Below are 19,828 nucleotides of genomic sequence, written 5' to 3'. Positions count from 1 at the left end.
AAATGGAATAATGGATTAAAAATAAAGAATTTTAATGGTGATTTCATGACCAATATCCTTCTCTGTGCTCCCACCTATGCTGTTTCCAGGATGTCTCAACTATATTCTAGACATTTCACATGGTTGTGTCACTCCTCAAAACCAAGATGTCTAAGATGTAGAAGACTGTATTCACAAGATTCCCTTTCAAACTAATTCCCCTCTCTTATCAATGTTACTACTATCCTTCCAGTTATGTGGGCTCACATTTTGAAATTGTTTTTGCCTTTTTCAGCCTATCATTGAGTTATACTGATACTTCTTTCAAAATATCTTCTATATCTGCCACCACACAAATCTGAACTCTAATCTCTTATTTTTATTTTGTTTTTAAGATTTTATTTATTTATTCATGAGAGACACACACAAGGAGAGAGAGAGAGAGGCACAGAGACACAGGTAGCAGGAGAAGCAGGCTCCATGCAGGGAGCCTGATGTGGAACTCGATCCTGGACCAGGCCCTGGGCCAAAGGCGGCGCTAAACCACTGAGCCACCCGGGCTGCCCTGAACTCTAATCTTTTAAATCATGGATTGTGTCAGGGTGTTTAAGCTGTTAACTCTTCATTTTGGCTCAGGTCATGATCTCAAGGCCCTGGGATTAAGCTCTGCATTGGGCTCTGCACTGGGCATGGGTAGAGCCTGTTTAAGATTCTCTCTCTGCCTCTCCTCCTCCTAAAAAAATACATATATGTATATATATGTACAAATGTATCCACACACTGTATAGTCAGCACTCAACTTCTAGTTTCATTTATTTTGATATGAAACAATGTGATACCTTGTAGTCTTTGGAGCACCTTTTAAAAGATTGTCCATTTAACAGAAAAATGCAGAGAAGGTTGGTGGGTTTTTTGTTGTTTTTTGTTTTGCTTTGTTTTTAATAAAAGGGACCCTTTAGGGCTATGATGTCAGCTAAGGGAATAAGCTAGCTGGTCTGTGCAAGAGACTGTATGGTCTAGACTGAGAATAGCCAGAGGTCTGTGGTTTTGTGGTTTCACTAGTGTTTGAATAATGCTAATGCTTTGCTGTGGCAACAGAATGATGGTGGGAAGACCCTGTTAGGGAGAGAATGTCTTGATCATTTGGACCAGGTAGGGTTGTGAACTGGTTCGGTTTCATAATTTTTTAAATGAAGAAGGAGAAGCAAAAACCTGCACTGTATCTCTTAAAGACCAGTGCAGTGACCAGGTCTACACATTGGATTTGGGAAAAGATGCCTGCTTCTCTGGGTGCCACTTTGTTTTGTTTTCTTTTTTGTTTAGGAGACTTACTAGTTTCATGCTCAGAAGACATCTGTGACTTAGTGTCTTAGTCCTACCTATGTAGTCTTATTTCTGTTGTTTTCTCTTTCTCCTCTTTTTTTAATTTGCATTACATTTTTTTTTTAATTTTTAAGTAATCCCTTACACCCAACATGGGGCTTGAACTCACAACCCCAAGACAAGAGCCACATGTTCTACCAACTGAGCCAACCATGCGCCCCTCTGTTGCTTTCAAGTTGATCTTTCTGATCAATCCAAAAGAACTTTACTGTCTTTTAAACATACCATACTCATTTCAATATTTGAACCTTTGCCAGAGTACTTTGTCCTTGTCTTCAGGTGCTTTCTCTTTAGTGGAGTCTGTCCACAACTAATCCCTTTATTTCTCTAACCTTTACTCCATAGCTGGGATTATCTGAATGGATTTTTTTTCCCTTGAAGTTTTATACTGCTTTGCATTTTCATTGTAGCTGTTACAATTATTTGTCTTAGCTCCCCATCGAATTTTTGAAGGCAGAGATTGTAATTCAGTACATTTCTAGCACCCAGTGAGTTCTCAGTAGTTATTGAATTGACTTGAGTCCATTTCAGAAACCTGCAGTGTTCAGGCGGTGGAGTATAGTGCCATTCTCTCTGGCTTGTAGTCTCAAGAGCTCCAATGTTTAAGTGGCACTGTTTCACTAAACTCCTAATTCCATGCAGGCAGTTTTTTATTTCATAAATAATCAGGTGATTTCCAGGGGATTGGGGCTGAGCAATTTTGGGACTCTGGAGTCTTTCCCTCTCTCCTATTTGATGATTTAAGGTTAAATTCTTTTTTGATCAAGCTGAATCAGTTTACCTTTTCTAATATGACCCTAGCTTTCTTAGCCCTACTATCCCAAATAGACATTTCTCTAAGTAGCATCCCTGAAAATTGTACTCTCCTTTACAAGAATTTTTCTTGGGCTATTCTCTTTGGAGTGTTTTGTGGGTCCTATAATATTTTATTAACCTACGGAAATGGCCTTACATTGACCAAAATGTTTGAATTAAAGTGGATTAGCTAAATCCTGTGTTGTTTTCAATACTCATGTTTATATTAAGTAAATCCAAGTTTACCGTATACCCAGTAATCCTTTTTTTTTCTCAAAATTTGACAGGACAGCCTTTCCAGATGTAGAAATGCACCTTTACAATCTTAGTTGGTGCCTACCACCTATTGGTCTATATGCCACTCATTTTTGTACTGTTTTGACTTGAATTTTATTTCCCGATTCAGTAAGCCTGTAGTCTCTTCTGCTGTTCTGTTCCTCTGTAGTACCAGCTACAGTGTCTTGTGTCCTGCTTGCTCAGAGATGTTTGCCAGCAGCATGTTCTTGTTGCTTTCTGGCACCCCACACAGATAGAGGCTTTGTCTGGAATGCTTGTGATTTTAGCTAGAGCCAGGAATTTTTTGCAGCTGAGTAGGGGGAGGAGTTGCGACTGTTTCCCTCTATTGAGAGGGTAGGGGTTAGAGAGAGGGAGGGTGGGTGGGTGATTTCCCGGAATTTTAAATATTCTACACAATGAATCTTTTGATTTCCTTCTCAGGAACAGGGCGGATACCTGATCAACTCGTGATTCTAGACATGAAACACGGAGTGGAGGCGAAAAATTATGAAGAGGTATGTCCTTCTGTAACAGCCAGTAGTAGCGTGCTGTGCTGGGAGGTTTCTGTGACCTAGTCAGGCCAGCCGGCTGTGCTTTGCCCAGAAGGCTTTTGTTTTCTCAGTAGTCATGTGACAGTCAGCTACAATCTTAACTAATACAAAAAGTTGTGTTAACAGCCTTGAACAATAATTCTGGTAGTGCCTTTGGCCAAATGACTGAACCAACATCCCATAGAAATGTTGGTGAGATAAAACACTCAAGCATATGCCATTAGTGCTCTTGAGACAGAAACAAGGTGTATACTTAGACTTTTTATTTATTTTTATTTTAAGATTTAATTTATTTATTCATGGGAGACATAGAGGGGCAGAGACATAGGCAGAGGAAGAACCAGGCTCCCTGCGGGGAGCCTGATGCGGGACTCAATCCCACAACCCCGGGATCACAACCTGAGCCAAAGCCAGACACTCAACCGCGGAGCCACCCAGGTGCCTCTATTTATACTTTTTAAAAGCTCGACTTCACTTATATGTCCAAGATTAAGAAAAGCAATGTGTTTTTAGTTCTTAAAGATTTTATTCCCAGACTGACAGCTATATATATATTTCTGGGACATAGATTCAGTGCTATTTAGACTTGAACAACTGTGCTGTCTTTGAGAAACACCATAGTCAAAAGTAGCTTCTAGTTAATAAAGTAATTTCACACTCTAAGAAACTTAAAGAGCACGATGGAAGCAAAACTGCAAGAGACTAGGATGGTGATAATGAATAAACATTTTTGCTGACAGGAAGTATTATAGGTAATAAAATTTGACATTTATTAGGGAGGTGGAGGTGTGCATAGGATAAGGGTAAGGGGACTCTGAGCCATTTTTGTCTATTATGAAAGAGATCACAAAATGGTTCTTCAAATGGAGAGCACCTTTTAAAAACCACAAGAACTGAGCTGCCTGGGTGGCTTAGTGAGTTAAGTGTCTGCCTTCGATTCGGATCATGATCCCAGGGTCCTAGGATGGAGCCCCCACCCCTACCTTCACCCTGTGTCCAGCTCCCCGCTCAATGGGGAGTCTGCTTTTCCCTCCCTCTGTCCCCCCCCATGCACATGCACGTTCTCTCTCTCAAATAAATAAATAAATAAAATCTTTCCCCCCCCAAAAAAGAACAAAAGCACGAGAACTACTTAAGACTGGAGGATGGATCTTCACAGAAAGTTAATAGTATTTTAACCCAGATCAGAGTCTTTTTACAATGGTACCTTGAAGGTATGTAGAAGAGGTGTGGCACAGGAAATGTAAATGGTTTTTAAAGAATGTAAACTAAATAAAGGAAAGTTGATTTAAATGATTTAAGAGAATTTTCTAGGACTGATGGACCCAGAGAAAGTTGCTCCATCTTTGATCAGGACCTAGAAAGGAGACTAAAATGGAAGAAGATTGGAAATGACCAGCTAATTCTGCAACAGGAAGTAGTACAAGAATTGCTGCTCTTTAGGTTTTTCCTCTTTTTCTTAGTTTAGATATTCAATGGAACAACACGAGGCTGAGTTATTTATAGGTGATCAACAAGAGCAAGGGATGCGGTAGAGGTAGTGAATGGAAGACAGTTTCTGGCAGGGACTTTGAATTTCTTGTTTCTGTGTCTATGCTAGTTTAGTTAAAAGACAGAAAGCAAGAGAGCCTCTTTATTTGATGAACTGAAGAGTAAATTAAAATAATCCTTTCAGAGGCACCGGGGTGGCTCAGTGGTTGAGCGTCTGCCTTCAGTTTAGGTTGGAATCCAAGGATGCCTGGATCAAGTTCTGCATTGGGCTCCCTGCAGGGAGCCTGCTTCACCCTCTGCCTGAATCTTTTTAAACTTTGATGGTTCAGAAGAATCATAATTATATTTAAATAAGATAATATATGTTAAAATGTCATTGTAAGGTATAAAAAAATGTAGTTATTTTGAGGTAGAAGAATAGCTAAGATGATTTCAGTTTTCTTGTTTTTTTCTTATTAAAGATTTAAAAAAATATTTCTCTGTGTGTCTCTCATGAATAAATAAATAAAATCTTAAAAAAAAAAAAAGAGAGAGAGAGAGAGGCAGAGACATAGGCAGAGGGAGAAGCAGGCTCCATGCAGGGAGCCCAGTGCAGGACTAGATCCCAGAATGCTGAGCCAAAGGCAGATTCTCAACCGCTGAGCCACGCAGGCATCCCCGATTTTCAGTTTTCAGTGACTGCTGCAGTGTCCTCAACTTGAAGCCACTCTTAAGTCAGCATACATTGAATTCCTACCGTAAGGAATTTTACCGGTTGTAACTTCTTCTTCCAAATATGATGGCTGCCATTATATGAAATAATAGGGCACTTGATTAGACATTAGATGTAATTTTTCCCTCTAAAACAGAGGGCATTATTGAATATATATATAAAATAATGTGGGCATCACTGTCACGGAGCATTTTAGAACTCCTATTCCTCCTGGAATTTCTGTCATCCTTGGACTTTGTTGACATTGGGGAAGGGCCTTTATCTTCCCTGACCTTTTGCTTAACCCAAGAGGGGAATCCCTAGCAGAAAGGAAACCACAGCACTTCCTTTGCCTGCTTCCTGCTTTGGAAGTCTGGCACGTCCTAAGCATGTCATTACGCACATGGTTACAACACAGCTCTAAATTCTGTTTCTTAACCAAGTAACTCCTGCTACTACTTTCTTTGGTGATCTTACCACCAACCCCTCCACCTCCCCCAAAAAGGCACAGCAAACTGAGACAGAGGAGTGGTTTCGACGTAGGCCAAAGACCAGCCTTTTCCTCAGTTAGTGGCTAGGCTCCCTTGAATCTTGCTTAGAAATAACTGTTACTTGTCTTTCAACAAATGCCTGTGACAAGAACATGAATAATAGAAGCACTTGTTCTCTGGTTAATTACCGGAGAACACTGAACATATGTGGAGGTTTTGAGGCATTTAATTTCAGGCCCTTGAGGTAATAGAGAGCTTTTATCTCCAGAGGATTTGAGCCTATTGGCCTAAGTGTTTGGCTTAGAGGAGGTGGCACATTTCTTTAATTTTTCACATCCAAAGTATCTCTCCCTCGCAGTTGGGAGCGTCATGATTCTGAAATCCCTTGTGGTTTTGTAAAATTTAATAGTAGTAGTCAGGGTTTCAGTAGCTAGACACAGTACTACAATACCTACTAAATTGTTATGGAGGATTTATTTAATTAGTGCATGTGAAATTGCTATGTAAACAATACAAATATAGGCTAATATTTTGGAAGCTAGAATGGTTGTTTAAAGAGTTTGGTATGTCCTCACATATTAGCACTTTGATCTCTGTTGAGTTTTGAGGACCTTTTACACTGTCTTCTGCCCATTACAATGAAGAGGAGCACATCTTTATAGAGTCAGTATGTGAATTGAGCCTTTTTTTTTTTTTGGTGGTCCATGAACTAGAGCAGCTGTTTGCAAAGACTCAATTATCTAATCCTGCAGTTGTGGAAATGAAGGCAATAACTATCCCACAAAGAAGTTGCTGTCTGACACATCCTCTAACTCTGGGATTCTATATATGTTCCCTTGATGTAGATGTCAAAATTTTCAGTACAACTAAAATCCTGTTGTGCCTGTGGGTTCTATTAGTATGTCATTTGCTATCAACATGTATACCAGAAACACTGTTGCCCTTGTTGGAGCAACAGCTGAAGACTTTCCAAAAGTTCTACTCTTCTGAATGCCCTTAGGAGGGGAGGAACTCTAGTTCTGCATACTAGATCCAAAATCCCTTTCTCGACATGAATTAAATGAAATAACATATGGGCAAGGCACCTGACACATAGTTTGGTTAGTTCAGTAATTTTGGCTCCCTCTTTCTATCCTTTCTAGAAGTTGACTATGACAGAGTAAATAGGATCATCCTAAATTTCATAAAGCCCTAAGATTGGCAGTATTATCTGGCCTTATTTTGGCACATTCTTGACCATTTTAGTTTCTATGAAGAGGTCTGTGATTCACGTACCTCCCCACACAAGAGTTGTTCTTGGGTGTAGGTCTGCCTTCTTTATCTTGACTGTGTTAGATTAGATGGTGTCCACTGTTACTGCTGTGCTTCTAAAATTTGGGGGGCTGTGGTGGGGACTGTGGAGGTAACAGCAATTTGACTGAATCTGGCTTACCACAAAAAAACTTCTCTTGAGTCTCAGTGCTCCAACTAGGAAAACAGGCTAGCAATTCTCTAGAGGCTCGTTCACACGTGTGCTTTAAGAAGCAGTTTTTCAGAGTTAAAACCTTTCCTTGGTGCAATTATAGGACTCTGAACCCTAGGTTCAAATCATCACTAAGGGAGTGGAAGATTTGGAAATACCTTAAGAAGGGTAATTTCACAAGATTTTGGAGGTGTTTTACATGGGCAGAAAAAGGCTTTCTGACTTGTAGCTTTTCCAAGGAGTCCCTACCACCACAGACGAGAGTGATAGTGTGGTAGGGAAGACTTTGTCCTGGGTGGTGGGTGAAGGTAGATGCAGAGTGGTCTGAGGAAGCCTTGTTGCTTCAGGGGACCAACAGTAATTCCTACTGCTATGAGAAAGTTGGCCCTTCTGAAGAAGGCACGAATGGGCATGCTATACAAAGTATACATTGTATTAATTTCCTTAAGTTCAAGAGCCAAACTAGTGTGGGGGAAAAAGGATAAAAATCAAAACAATGTGAATATGACAGTGTACGATTGAGTGTTAGTGATGTGGCACAGTCTAAGTGCTATAGGACTTTAAGAAAGAGGGCATCGGTGTGGACAGAAGTAGTGAAGGGAAGCTTCATGGTTAAGGCTTGAGAGATAGATAGGATTTGGATATATTGAGCGGATATACTTTTAGAAGTCAAAGATACAGTTTTGCTTGCATTTTATAGGAGAGCTTTGCAGGTTATTATTATTTTTTTTTTTAGCTTTGCAGTTTTGATGTTGAATAAATGCTTTGGTGACCTTAGCTTAGGTAGGGAGTCAAGAAACCATGGTTCTACTAGTCTTGGTCTTCCACCCAAAGGACTTAGACTATGGAGTCTTCAGTTTGATTTGTAGAATGAAGTCCCTTGTAGCTCTGGTAGTCTTCATTTAATGCCTAAATACAGTTTACATTACTACCCTCTAGTGGAGAATCTGTGGTATATAACATTGTCAAACAGGCTTTGCTTTTATTAAGCTGTTGGCAAAATACAAATCATCCTTCCAGCCTAAGAAGAGAGAAGTAGACTGGAATAATAGCCTGCCACCATGAAACATGTATAATTTCACATTCTTACAGACACTTTGATAAATCAGATGTTCAGAAGAGCAGAACAACAGTTATTGGGGATTTTGATACGGATGTTCTTATTATCTTTTTATACTGACTATGATATCAATCTTGATGATACTCATTGAATACTTAGTCCTGGGCAAACGAAGAGGGTCTTCCTGAGAATAGTAATGATAGTTTTTTTAAAAATTTTTATTCTATTAGTCTGTAAAAATTGGAATAATAGCAGTATGAAACCAAGGAAGTTTGACTAATAAACTGGACAACTTATGCAGAACCTTGTGACCTAATATAATATAGCTTGATCACTTCACTTTTGATCCACAAAAAACAGTGTGGTCTGCTAGTTTCCACCATCAAATTTTTAGTACCTTCAGAATAAAATATAAACTCAGACTTGGATTCCAGTCTCAGCTCTACCAAGCTCGGAACTAGGGCAAGTTACCTAACATTTTGAACCTTCATTTCCTCATTTGAAAAATTTAGGAATAATAATATTCACCTTATATAAGGTCATGAGGATTAAGCAAGATTATAAGGTATAGGGGCACCTGGGTGGCTCAGTGGTTGAGTGTCTGTCTGCCTTTGGCTCAGGACGTGATCCCAACATCCTGGGATCGAGTCCCGCATTAGGAACCCCGCCAGGAGCCTGTTTCTCCCTCTGCCTATGTCCCTGCCCTTCTCTCTGTGTCTCTCATGAATAAATAAATAAATAAAATCTTTAAAAGAAAAAAAAAAAAAGATTGTAAGGTCTAAAGTAGGTTACACATTCTAGATATATACTGATAGGTCTAATCATTATACTACCTTCTTCATCCTCTTTGTCAATTTAGCTCCACCCTAACTTTTGAGCCTTTCATTTGCTATTACTGACCACCCTCCCCCAAGCATGTATGTGTGTTGACACACGAGTGTGCACATACACATACATACACACATGCGCATCAGACTACATATGATCTAAACACAGCCATGTTTTGATTTGCAAGTTCCCTCAGCCTTGGATGCCTTTCTCATTTCTTTCAAAATCCTGCATAATTTGTGAATCCTACCTTGCCCACTTCTGTTAGCTTTCCTTTATCCTTCCAACTATGATTAATCTTGTGCTCTTTTCTTTCCACTTTTAATGTGTACCTTTATTATAGAAGTTAATACATGATGCCTTATGTTATGGTTATAACTTTTTATATGAGCCTCCCCACCAGACTGTGAGCTTCTTAGGAGCAGAGATCATCATTTATATTGGTACCTTGCACATAGTAAGCACTCAAGAAAGCATTATTGTTAAGGTCTTAAATGTTTCTTTCCTTTTTTAAAAAGACCGCTTTGTACATTTTTTTGATCTCTAGGTTTAGATTAAATGTAAATGTTTATGTGTTGCTTGTACAACTAAAAAATAAATGAAACATCAGAAAAGAGAAAGATTAGGAGTGAGATTTTTGGTCTGTAATCTACAAAGGCCATCCTCAATACCAAATTTATTTTATTTTATTTTATTTATTTTAATTTATTTATTTTATTTTATTTTATTATTTATTTATTTATTTTTTAAAGATTTTATTTATTTATTCATGAGAGGCTGAGACACAGGACACAGGCAGAGGGAGAAGCAGGCTCCATGCAAGGAGCCTGACACCCAGGTCTCCAGGACCACACCCCGGGCTGCAGGCCGTGCCAATCTGCTGTGCCACCGGGGCTGCCCTATTTAAGTTTTTTTTTTTTTTTTTTTTTTAAGATTTCCAAATTTATTTTAATTCCATCATCATTTTTCAGGTTTGGGGCTTTTGGCCTATTGTCATTTTGCAGAAAACGTGGAAAGGGTTACAAGTAGTCTTCAAAGTAATTTTTTAAAATAATATTTTCAGCTGGCAGAGGCATGGCTATAGTTTCATCTGCAGTTCTTTTTACAAGTTTCTATATAGAAAACTTTAAATCATTTATTGCTAAAGAAATTTCATACCATTGCTTTTATACTGTCTCATTCAGGAAGCTTTGGAGGCGAAAGTATAGACCAGGAGGGAAAATGTTAAACAGACTAAAGTTCAGCTTATTATATATCTCTTGAATTGAAATCTTTTTCCTGGGGAATTTCTTTGCTCTGTGGCTAGATACTAGATCAAGCAGCAGATATTAATGACAAAATTTGGCATTTGGGCATTAAGCTAGGAGAGTTAGCTGAATGCATTAACTAACCATTAGTTAAATGTTACGGTCAGTTAGCTTCATTGTTTTTGCGGCTATCAATCACACCATTAACTCTAGCCAGCATTTTACAAATATCAGAAAATGTACATCCAGTGAAAGAAAACTTAGGTGGATCATTGCAAATTCATCACACTTTAATGCACCTTAAATATAAACTTAATTTTTATGTCCCTATTTTAACAGCAGTTTCTAGTTTTATTTTAAATAATTTTCATATTAAGTAACTTTAGATGTTCAATGAAGAATATCAATTAACAAAGAAAACAAAACACCCTAAACTCTTCCTGTTTATCCCATATTAACTTCTGTTAACATTAACAGAAAAAGAACAAAGAAGGTGAATTGGACAAAAGAGAAGAAAAGGTAGAAAGTTGGGATGCCTGGGTGGCTCAGCAGTTGAGCATTTGCCTTCGGCTCAGGTTGTAATCCCGGAGTCACTGGATCGAGTCCCACATTGGGCTCCCTGCATGGAGCCTGCTTCTCCCTCTGCCTATGTCTCTGCCTCTCTCTCTCTCTCTGTGTCTCTCATGAATAAATAAATAAAATATTTTTAAAAAAAAGGTAGGGAGTTCTATAGAGAACCCGGATAATATTGTTTTTTTCTTGGAGATGAGTGGAAGGGCAAAGTAAAGTGCTTTATTAAAATCAGAAATCTTAGGAAAATAACATTTTACTTTATAGCCCACTATATTATAATACTTATAAGGAGTTTTCAGCCAAAATTAAAGTATCAAAAAAGTTTGAGGAAACACATCAGTTTGTGGAGAAGGGCAGATGCCCAGATTTCAAAATATGTTAGAGTGATAACAGGGGAGATTTTAAGTTTGGTGAATTTTTATTTTTTTTTGAAGATTTTATTTTTATTTTTATTTTTATTTTTTTATTTTTATTTTATTTTATTTTTTTAAGATTTTATTTTTAAATAATCACTACACCTAGCCTGGGGCCCAAACCCACAGTCCTGAGATAAAGAGTCGAATGCTCTACCAACTGAGCCAGCCAAGTGCCCCGGATTTGGTGAAACTTTTAAAAGACTCCTCTGTTGCCTGTTCTAGACCAGAGAGCAGTTTTTTCAAGGAGTGAATTCATAATTCCTTTCTTTTCCAGATAGCCAAGGTTGAGAAGCTCAAGCCTTTAGAGGTGGAGCTCAGACGCCTAGAAGACCTTTCAGAATCCATTGTTAATGATTTTGCCTACATGAAGAAGCGAGAGGAGGAGATGCGAGATACCAATGGTGAGAAGGCAGTTCTTGTCTCTTCATAAAGGAGACAGATCTCTTTTCTCAGTTTTGCCAAATGGGATGATCACTTACTTTATTGTTGCTTTTCCAGGTAAATGAGCTTTGTTATATTTTCAAGGGAATAGAAATTTCCGTGATATGTGGTTGGCTATATTCTCAGCTTATTGTGTATCAAATTGATAGTGCTAATGTTTGTAATTTTTAACATTCATATATAGAACAGTGAAATTTTGAGAAAAGCCAATCCAAAATCCTACTGACAGGTCTAGGGACTAGGTGAAGTTAATTAATTGCCTTTTCCCCCTGGCCCCTGTTAAGCCTGCTGAGCCTCACTTCATAGCCTTATAACACTTTTGTTTTTTTTTAGAGTCAACAAACACTCGGGTCCTATACTTCAGCATCTTTTCAATGTTCTGCCTCATTGGACTAGCCACCTGGCAGGTCTTCTACCTGCGTCGCTTCTTCAAGGCCAAGAAGTTGATTGAGTAAAAAGACCCAGTCTCCTCCCACCTTATATCTCAGCCAGCTGAACATCACTGGGACGTGTCTGATCTAAGGCATCCTACCAACAGCACCATCAAGGCACGTTGGAGCTTTCTTGCCAGAACTGATCTCTTTTGGTATGGGAGGACCATGGGTTACCACCTACACTCAACAAATCAATGAGGGACTTCTTTTTAACTTGGTAGGATTTGGACTGGTTTTGCAACAATAGGACTATTATTAATAGAGTTACCTATGACAAACAATAGGGGGTTACCTAGATAATGCCAAAGCCAGCATTTATACTAGGTTTCCTCCTGTTACCTGTTCGAACTATGTTTTCTTTCTTTTTCCTACTTGCTCACCAGCTTGGGCTTCCACTCTAGTTCTTTTACCAAGGTTTGTATGACCATGTTGAACTTGTTTCATTCTGATTGTCCTCTTTGGATTTCTGTGTGAAAACACACTTCACTTTCTCTTGACCCTTAGCTGAAATGTTTAGGTAGCTTCTGGTGATATCCTTTCATAAATTTATGTCTCTTAAAAGGGTGATAGATGGGATACCTCATAGAAAGGAGCTTTGAACTGTATATAACTCCTAAAGAGGACTTCATTTTAGAGAATTAAAATATTTGTGCTCAACTGCCTAAATCTTTTTTTTTTTTTTTGTGTATATATGTGTGTTTTAGTTCTATGCAATTTTATCAGGTGTAGATTTGTGTGATCACCACCGCAAAATGCAGAACAGTCCAACTCTTATACCCCTTGTACTGCTCCCTTTTTATAACGAGAGCCACCTCCCTTCCTTTCCCCAAGGCCCCAACTTCTGGCAGCCAGTAACCTGTCCTCCATCTCTAGTTTTGTCATTTCAAGAATGTTTTATATAAATGGTGTCATACAGTATGTAATCTTTTGAGATTGGCTTTTAAAAGTCAGCATAAATCCCTTGAAATCCATCCAAGTTGTTGCATGTATCAATAGCTTGCTCCTTATTGTTCAGCAGTATTTCATGGTATGAATGTACCACAATTTGTTTAACCATTCCCCCATTGAAGGACATTGGGGTCATTGTCAGTTTTTGGCCATTTCTAATAAAGCTGCTGTGAACATTCATGTATAGGTGTTCATGTGAACATAAATTCTCATTTCTCTGGGAGAAATACCCAAGGGGGCAATTGCTGAGTTGTATGGTTAAGCATGTTTATTTTTGTAAGAAACTGTCCTACTCTTTTTCTGGAGTAACTGCCATTCTACCTTCCCACCAGCAATGTGTGGCCAATCCAGTTTCTCCGAATTCTTACCAGTATTTGCTATTGTTATTATTTTTTATTTTAGTCATTCTAATAGGTGTGTCTAGTAGTACTTCTTTATGGTTTTAACTTGCATTTTCCTAATGGCAGATGATGTTGAACATTTTTTCATGTGCTTATTTATCATTTATATATCTTCCTCAATGAACTATTTCTATTCTTTTTGCCCACTTTCTAATTAGATTTTTTCTACTATTAAGTTTCAAGACTTCCTTATATAGTAGATACAAGTACTTTGTCAGATATGTGGTTGCTTGAATTTTTAACATAACTTCTAGCAAGGAAAATGAAAGTAAAATTTACCAACACTTCCTACATGGCCAGTCGCTGACTTAATTCCTGTCTTTGTATGTTTTGTCTAGCAAATTAAGACATGGGGTATAAAAAAAACCACATCTGGAAGGATTATGAATAGAGTAAATACTTGAAAATGAATGTTGCTTCTTTCCCACAGCAAGAAGAATTGCTATGGGAATATAAGGTGCCCAAAGGCCACTACTAATATAAGTAAGCAAAGGTATGGATACAAATGACCATGTTTATGAAAAGTTATGAAAAATACTGTCACTTGAAAATTTCTCCATTTTGCCTAGGAAAGTGTCCTTTCTGTAATTTTCTTTTTTAACCCCTGCTGACTGTTGCAGGGCTTTGTCTAATTGCAGTGGCAAGAATTATAGGACTTAGGGCAAATAGCTTGCAATTAAGAAGCAATATATTAGAAATAATGGAGAACACTGCTGTGATGACCAGGATTACAAAATTAGAAGAGGGAGTGAGTTACATTGTTAAAATCTCAGGCCTTCAGTTAATGCTCCAGCTACTGTAAACCCAAAAGCCCTGCCCTCCCTTCCCACCTTCTTGACTTCTTGACTCTAGAATTCCTCTAGAGTGGCAGAATGGTTTTTTCATTAATTTGTGTAACATTGCCATCTGCTGGTAGGAATTGATAGGTACAGCTTTTGAGAACCTGGCAGCCAAATCCTCACCATTAAGGAGGAAAATGGATGTTGAGAAAGTCCACCTGTGATATTACATTTACTAGGTGACAGAGGATACATCCAAGTAGGGAAGAGAATAACCGAATTTGTGGGTCAGATGCAGTCTTAGAGGCCTAAAGGTCAAATTCTATTCTGTACCATTAGCCTAGTAAGAAGCTTTCATATTTCTGACTGGTGCCTTTCCCCTTTTTCAGAAGCAATGAAAGTTCTTCACTTGATTATATCCTTCTGTTTGACAATGGCAAATAAGATAGGAGAGGAGAATATTTTATTTTACTGATGTTTTTGTTCACAGATGTGACTCTGTGAAACTGGTATTTTTTCCATGTCCTTCCCTTTTACTCTCATGCCAGAAATACCAACTCAGACATTTGTGCTTTCAGTTTAAAGTTCATTGATAACACCTTGATTTTATTGAAAAAGTAAAAATTATTTGCCTTTGATAGAAGGCTAGTGCAAGAGCAAATAAGCTTTAAAAATGGGGATGTTACCTGCTTTCCAACATTTTGAGCCTTTTCAACACAGTCTATATATAACACAGATAGAAATGATACAGTTTAAGTGCTGTTATACTGTTGTCATAAACTCCTGTCATAAGCCATTTTTCTGTTTGTTTAATGGATAGAGGCATGTGGGATTTCTACAGATTCACTTGTAAGTGTTGGATTGGGGATTTTTGTGTAAATTTTCTCAAATAAATGCTAGCAGAAACCATTTTAGGTGTATTTTTCTGTTACTCTTGAGTATCTCTTTGAAGTAGCAATAATTCTTCCGTATGCTTCAGTTTTAAAGTATGGCAAATTATCCATATAAATTAGAGAAAAGTTATATATAATTTGCTGAGATGAATAAAGTTTATGTGAGCTAATACAGTTTTATTATATTTTATATATAAATATGTAAGCTATATGATGTGTATATAAGCATAATAATAATCAATAACATCTTCAGAAAGGTAAAATAGGGTTCTGTAAGCCAAATATTCTCTGTAGCTTCTCTTGGAAACTGCTATTGGAATGATTCCTAGAGTGTCCTCTCCCATACCCTCCATTCTCAAAATACCCCTCCCAGTTCAGAATCTCTCAGGACTGCTTTTTTGCCCATCACATCTATATAAAACCCAACACAGCCATTTTCTCCTTCCTTTTACTTACATTTGAACATTTTTCATAAAGCTCCTTTCCAAGAGTCAACCTGAAGTGCTTTGCACATTCACAGGCTGGCTGGCTTTTTTTTTTTTTTTTTTTTTTTTTTTAAGATTTTATTTATTTGACAGCACAAGCAGGCAGAGGGAGAGGGAGAAACAGACTCCCCAGCTGAGCAGGGAGCCTGATGTGAGGACTGATCCCAGGATCCTGGGACCATAATCTGAGCAGAAGGCAGATGCTCAACCAACTGAGCCACCTAAGCACCCCTACTAATAGAAGTACTAGATCCAGGTCAAGGGAGACAGCAGTCCCTTTGTATTCCAATCCAGAGCCAAGGTGGAGTGTTTTGCAGAGTGTAGGATATCATACTTTAAAAGGGTCATTGAGGGATCCCTGGGTGGTGCAGCGGTTTGGCCTGCCTTTGGCCTAGGGCGCGATCCTGGAGACCCAGGATCGATTCCCACGTCGGGCTCCCGGTGCATGGAGCCTGCTTCTCTCTGCCTGTGTCTCTGCCTCTCTTTCTCTCTCTGTGACTATCATAAATAAATAAAAAAAAATTTTAAAAAATAAAATAAAAGGGTCATTGATGAGCTGTAGAGAGGTCAAAGGAGTGTGAATTCATCTTTCACAACTCCCCTACCCCATTCTACCAATTCTCTTTATCCTCTCCTTGCAATCACTATCCACCTCATTAAAAATCAGGAAGTGAATCTCCTGGACTCATTTATTTACCTCATCAACCACATCCCTACTGATCATAAAGTTCTAAATGTTCCTCAGATGGAGATGCCTGGGTGGCTCAGTTGGTTAAGCATCTGCCTTTGGCTTGGGTCATAATCCCAGAGTCCTGAGATTGAGCCCCAATTCAGGCTCCCTGTTGAGCAGGAGCTTCCTTCTCTCCGCGCCCCCCCCCCCCCCCACTCTCATGCTTTCTCTCCCTATCTTTCACTCAGGTAATTAAAATCTCTTAAAAAATAAATGTTTCTCAGATGGATTTCTCAAATATGGACTTCCTTTCCACTCACACTGATAGATAAATACTTCAGTGCCTCTTCTTTTCTTAGAATTTTATTGTCTCTTAACTGGTCTCCCTGCTTCTAGCCTTTGTCCTCCACATTGTTAACAGAGTTCTTAAGAAAATATATCTTTGGTCTTATGTAAAGTGACTGTTGTTTATTGTCTGAGCTGGGCACTTGAGCAAAATAAAGCTCTATTATGCCTGGGGAAAAGGCGTGAATTGGGACTTCCCCAGCAAATTAGGATAGTCACTAATCATATACTTCCCTCCTTAAAAATTTCAATTAATTTTCTATTGTCCACAGGAAAGCCAAACTCAACAATTGAAGCCCTGTCTTCTCTTGCTTCTGCCCTACATACACCCTGGCCTCCAGCCACATGACTTTCTCTTACTCTCAAGACATGCTCTCTGAAAGATGTGGATCCAGATTACTGGGTTTGACTTCCCTTATTAGCTGTGTAACACTGAGCAAGTTACTTAATCTCTCTATCTCAGTTCCCTCGGTAGATTGGGGAAAAATATGAGGATTAAGTGGGATGACTCAAGGAAAGACAACCTTTAACAGTGTTAGGAACAAAACACTCAATAAAACTTAGCTGTTAACTCTGTGATATAGGTCATGTTCCTACAGCTTTAAAGATTTTAAAAAAGCTTGGAGATGTAAAGTTGCCCGAGGTCAATAACTGATGGAACATGTTTTTTCACTGTATTACAATTCTCTTAGCGACTTGAGGGTTTAGAGCATCTTCTTGTAGATTTCCCACCTTCAAATATACTGGCACCCCGTGCTCCAAGAATGTTGCAAGAGGTCAGACGGTCAAAGATTTGGACAGATACACGGAAGGAGAATGTTAAATCGGGGAAAAGAGAGTTGACTTAAAATATTTTGGGGAGTTGTATAGAAGAGGGAAGGACCTAGGGTGGTTCTGGGAGCAACGACTGGGCCTACGGGCTGAGATGACAGGAGGCAAGTATTTCCGCTTACTACAGTTATCTTCAGTATCTCCCTAAACAACGAGCACTGTCCAACGTGGAATCACCGCGCTCGAGATAGGCCTGGCGCCGAGATGCGACGGGGCGACCTCCGGACCTCGGAGCCGTTGGATCCTGGCCAGGGATCGGGGGCGGGTCCACAGACCGGTCGGCGACTCCCCGGCCGCCGCCAGAGCCCTTGGGTTCCAGGCCGCCCGCCCGCCCCGACGGCCAGCCAGCGCGGCCCGCCGGCAGGGAGGGTGGGAGGGAGGGAGCCGGGCCGGGGACTCAGCAAGTGGGCCGGCGGGGGCGGAGGAAAGCCCGCCGGGCCGGAAGCACCCGGAACTGCTTCCGGGTCAGGGGGCAGGAGCCACCATGGAGCCTCGCGGGGTAGCGGGGCGGACGGAGCCGTGGGCCGGCGTCTGAAGGGGGAGAGCAGTAGCGCGGCCAGCGCCGGCCGGCGCCGCTGGGGACACGCAGGCCGGTCCCGCAGCCGCCACCATGTCGGTGCTGGGCGAGTACGAGCGACACTGTGACTCCATCAACTCGGACTTTGGGAGCGAGTCCGGGGGTGGCGGGGACTCGGGCCCCGGGCCCAGCGCCGGTCCCGGGCCGCGAGGCGGCGGCGGCGCGGCGGAGCAGGAGGAGCTGCACTACATCCCCATCCGCGTCCTGGGCCGCGGCGCCTTCGGGGAGGCCACGCTGTACCGCCGCACAGAGGTAGCGGCCCCCGGCTCCGGCCGCCCCAGCCCCTCCTTCGCCGCCCCGCTTTCCAGCCCCGAGGCTGGCGCCTCCCTCGTCCTCACTTAGGTCACTTAGGTTTGCGTGGCCGCAGGGTGTTTGTCTCCGGGTCTTCTCCACTCTTCCAGCTCCCCTGCGCCGGGAGTTTAGATCCCCGGTTTTACTGACTGATGGTTTCTGTCGAACCTGGGGAACTGAGCAAAGCGTTGAACCTTCTCTGAGCCTTAGTTTTCCCATCTGTAAATTGGGGTTAATGATAACCCCCCTAAAAATAATCTTTTATTTTTTTAAGTTTGATTTTGAGAATCGAAGGTACTTTGCAAACTAAAGTGGCATACGAATGTGAAGTGTTGTCAAAACTTCCTTCCCCTCGTGTGTACAGCTCTCCGAGGTCGGGGTGGAGAGGAGGGGCATAGCTTCAAAATTCCCACGTTAGTGGCAATTCCACCGTCTTTGCCGCTATCTTTAAATTCAGGTATGAACACCTAGTTGGAGATTTTTTAGAAGATCCTTGGGTTCGTCACTTTCTTCATCTGTGTTTGTGAATGGGAAATACCTTTCTGGCATATTCTAAGCCACTGTTTCTTAACTTGGGTTAGGGGGAGGCAAGGACTCCTTTGAAAACCTAATGTAAAAATAATCCGTCCCTCCCCGCCCCGCTTTGCATATATACACATCCTTTGAAGAGATTCATAGATCACTGACCCCCCAAGTCCAGAACGTATACTGATCTGAAGCCTTGTAGTGCTGACACTACTTCCAAAAACTAACCATCAATTGGACTTTATCACTAAAGTCTTAAACTTGAAGACTGTGGGTGATGAAGATTCACCCATAAATGATCCATTTGCAGTTCTGGGGTGTGTTCCAAGCTAGCATAGTTTTTAAGGCCGAAAGTTGGAGGAGGGGAAGTGGGTGGTTGCAAGAGAAAATTTTCCTGTTCTTTTTTATCTTAGTGCAACATTAATGTACAGTTTTAGGGTTACTGTTGGTATTCTGTTTTTCTTATTTGTACTCATGAGAAGGAGAAGATGAGCATTGCTGTTTCTGTTTTATAATTAAACTAAGACAGTATATTTAAATGACTTGACACTTAGAAGTAAATCTTGGGCTAGAACAGTGTTTCAGGTCTCCTCTCCCATGCCTTTCCATCATGTTGAACTTGATTATTGAGGTTGGTTTATGTAAAATTTGATTATACTTCTCAAAAATGGCAGACCATTGTTCATATTGCCAAATGTTTATGTTTGTGAATTTACAAAGGTTTAATTAGAAGCAGCCCTTTCTCTCCAGAAGGTTTTATTTCAGTGGAAAGACAAGTTGGCCATTAGTTTTTTTTTTTTAAAGCATTTAAGTTGAATGTGTATATAAATGAGAAAGGATGCACAAATATCATACCAGTGTAAGTTGTGAAAATGAAGGAATGGTTGCACTGAATAAAGGCACAGTAGAAGGTTTATCAGGATAACCCCTCACCCCCAAGTTTAAAAGTTCTGGCAGAATCATTC

The 19,828-nt window shown here is 40.1% G+C and overlaps 2 protein-coding genes and 1 long non-coding RNA gene across 3 annotated transcripts in view; 2 read left to right on the top strand and 1 right to left on the bottom strand.

The window, feature by feature from the left end:
* TMED10 (transmembrane p24 trafficking protein 10) overlaps nt 1-15,155 on the top strand; it is a 35,851-nt gene extending 20,696 nt beyond the window's left edge. Inside the window, exons 3-5 of the mRNA XM_077910006.1 lie at nt 2,875-2,948; nt 11,518-11,644; nt 12,018-15,155. Of these exons, the coding sequence (XP_077766132.1) occupies nt 2,875-2,948; nt 11,518-11,644; nt 12,018-12,139 (323 nt within the window). The 3' untranslated portion in view covers nt 12,140-15,155. The remainder of the gene's footprint in view (nt 1-2,874; nt 2,949-11,517; nt 11,645-12,017) is intronic.
* LOC144320905 (uncharacterized) lies at nt 13,570-17,842 on the bottom strand. The gene is made up of 2 exons (XR_013386523.1): nt 17,593-17,842; nt 13,570-16,122 (listed from the first exon to the last, which is right to left on the bottom strand). It is a non-coding gene; the product is annotated as an uncharacterized LOC144320905 (long non-coding RNA).
* An 89-nt stretch (nt 17,843-17,931) lies between these two features.
* Nucleotides 17,932-19,828, top strand: part of NEK9 (NIMA related kinase 9) — a 37,990-nt gene continuing 36,093 nt past the window's right edge. The window contains exon 1 of the mRNA XM_077910017.1: nt 17,932-18,299. Coding sequence (XP_077766143.1) covers nt 18,081-18,299 — 219 coding nt within the window. The 5' untranslated portion in view covers nt 17,932-18,080. The remainder of the gene's footprint in view (nt 18,300-19,828) is intronic.

The sequence above is a fragment of the Canis aureus genome, chromosome 9 (assembly GCF_053574225.1).
Source record: "Canis aureus isolate CA01 chromosome 9, VMU_Caureus_v.1.0, whole genome shotgun sequence".
NCBI classification, from domain to species: domain Eukaryota; kingdom Metazoa; phylum Chordata; class Mammalia; order Carnivora; family Canidae; genus Canis; species Canis aureus.
The sequence above is the reverse complement of the archived record's forward strand: the minus strand, read 5'-3'. Positions and strand labels throughout refer to the sequence as shown.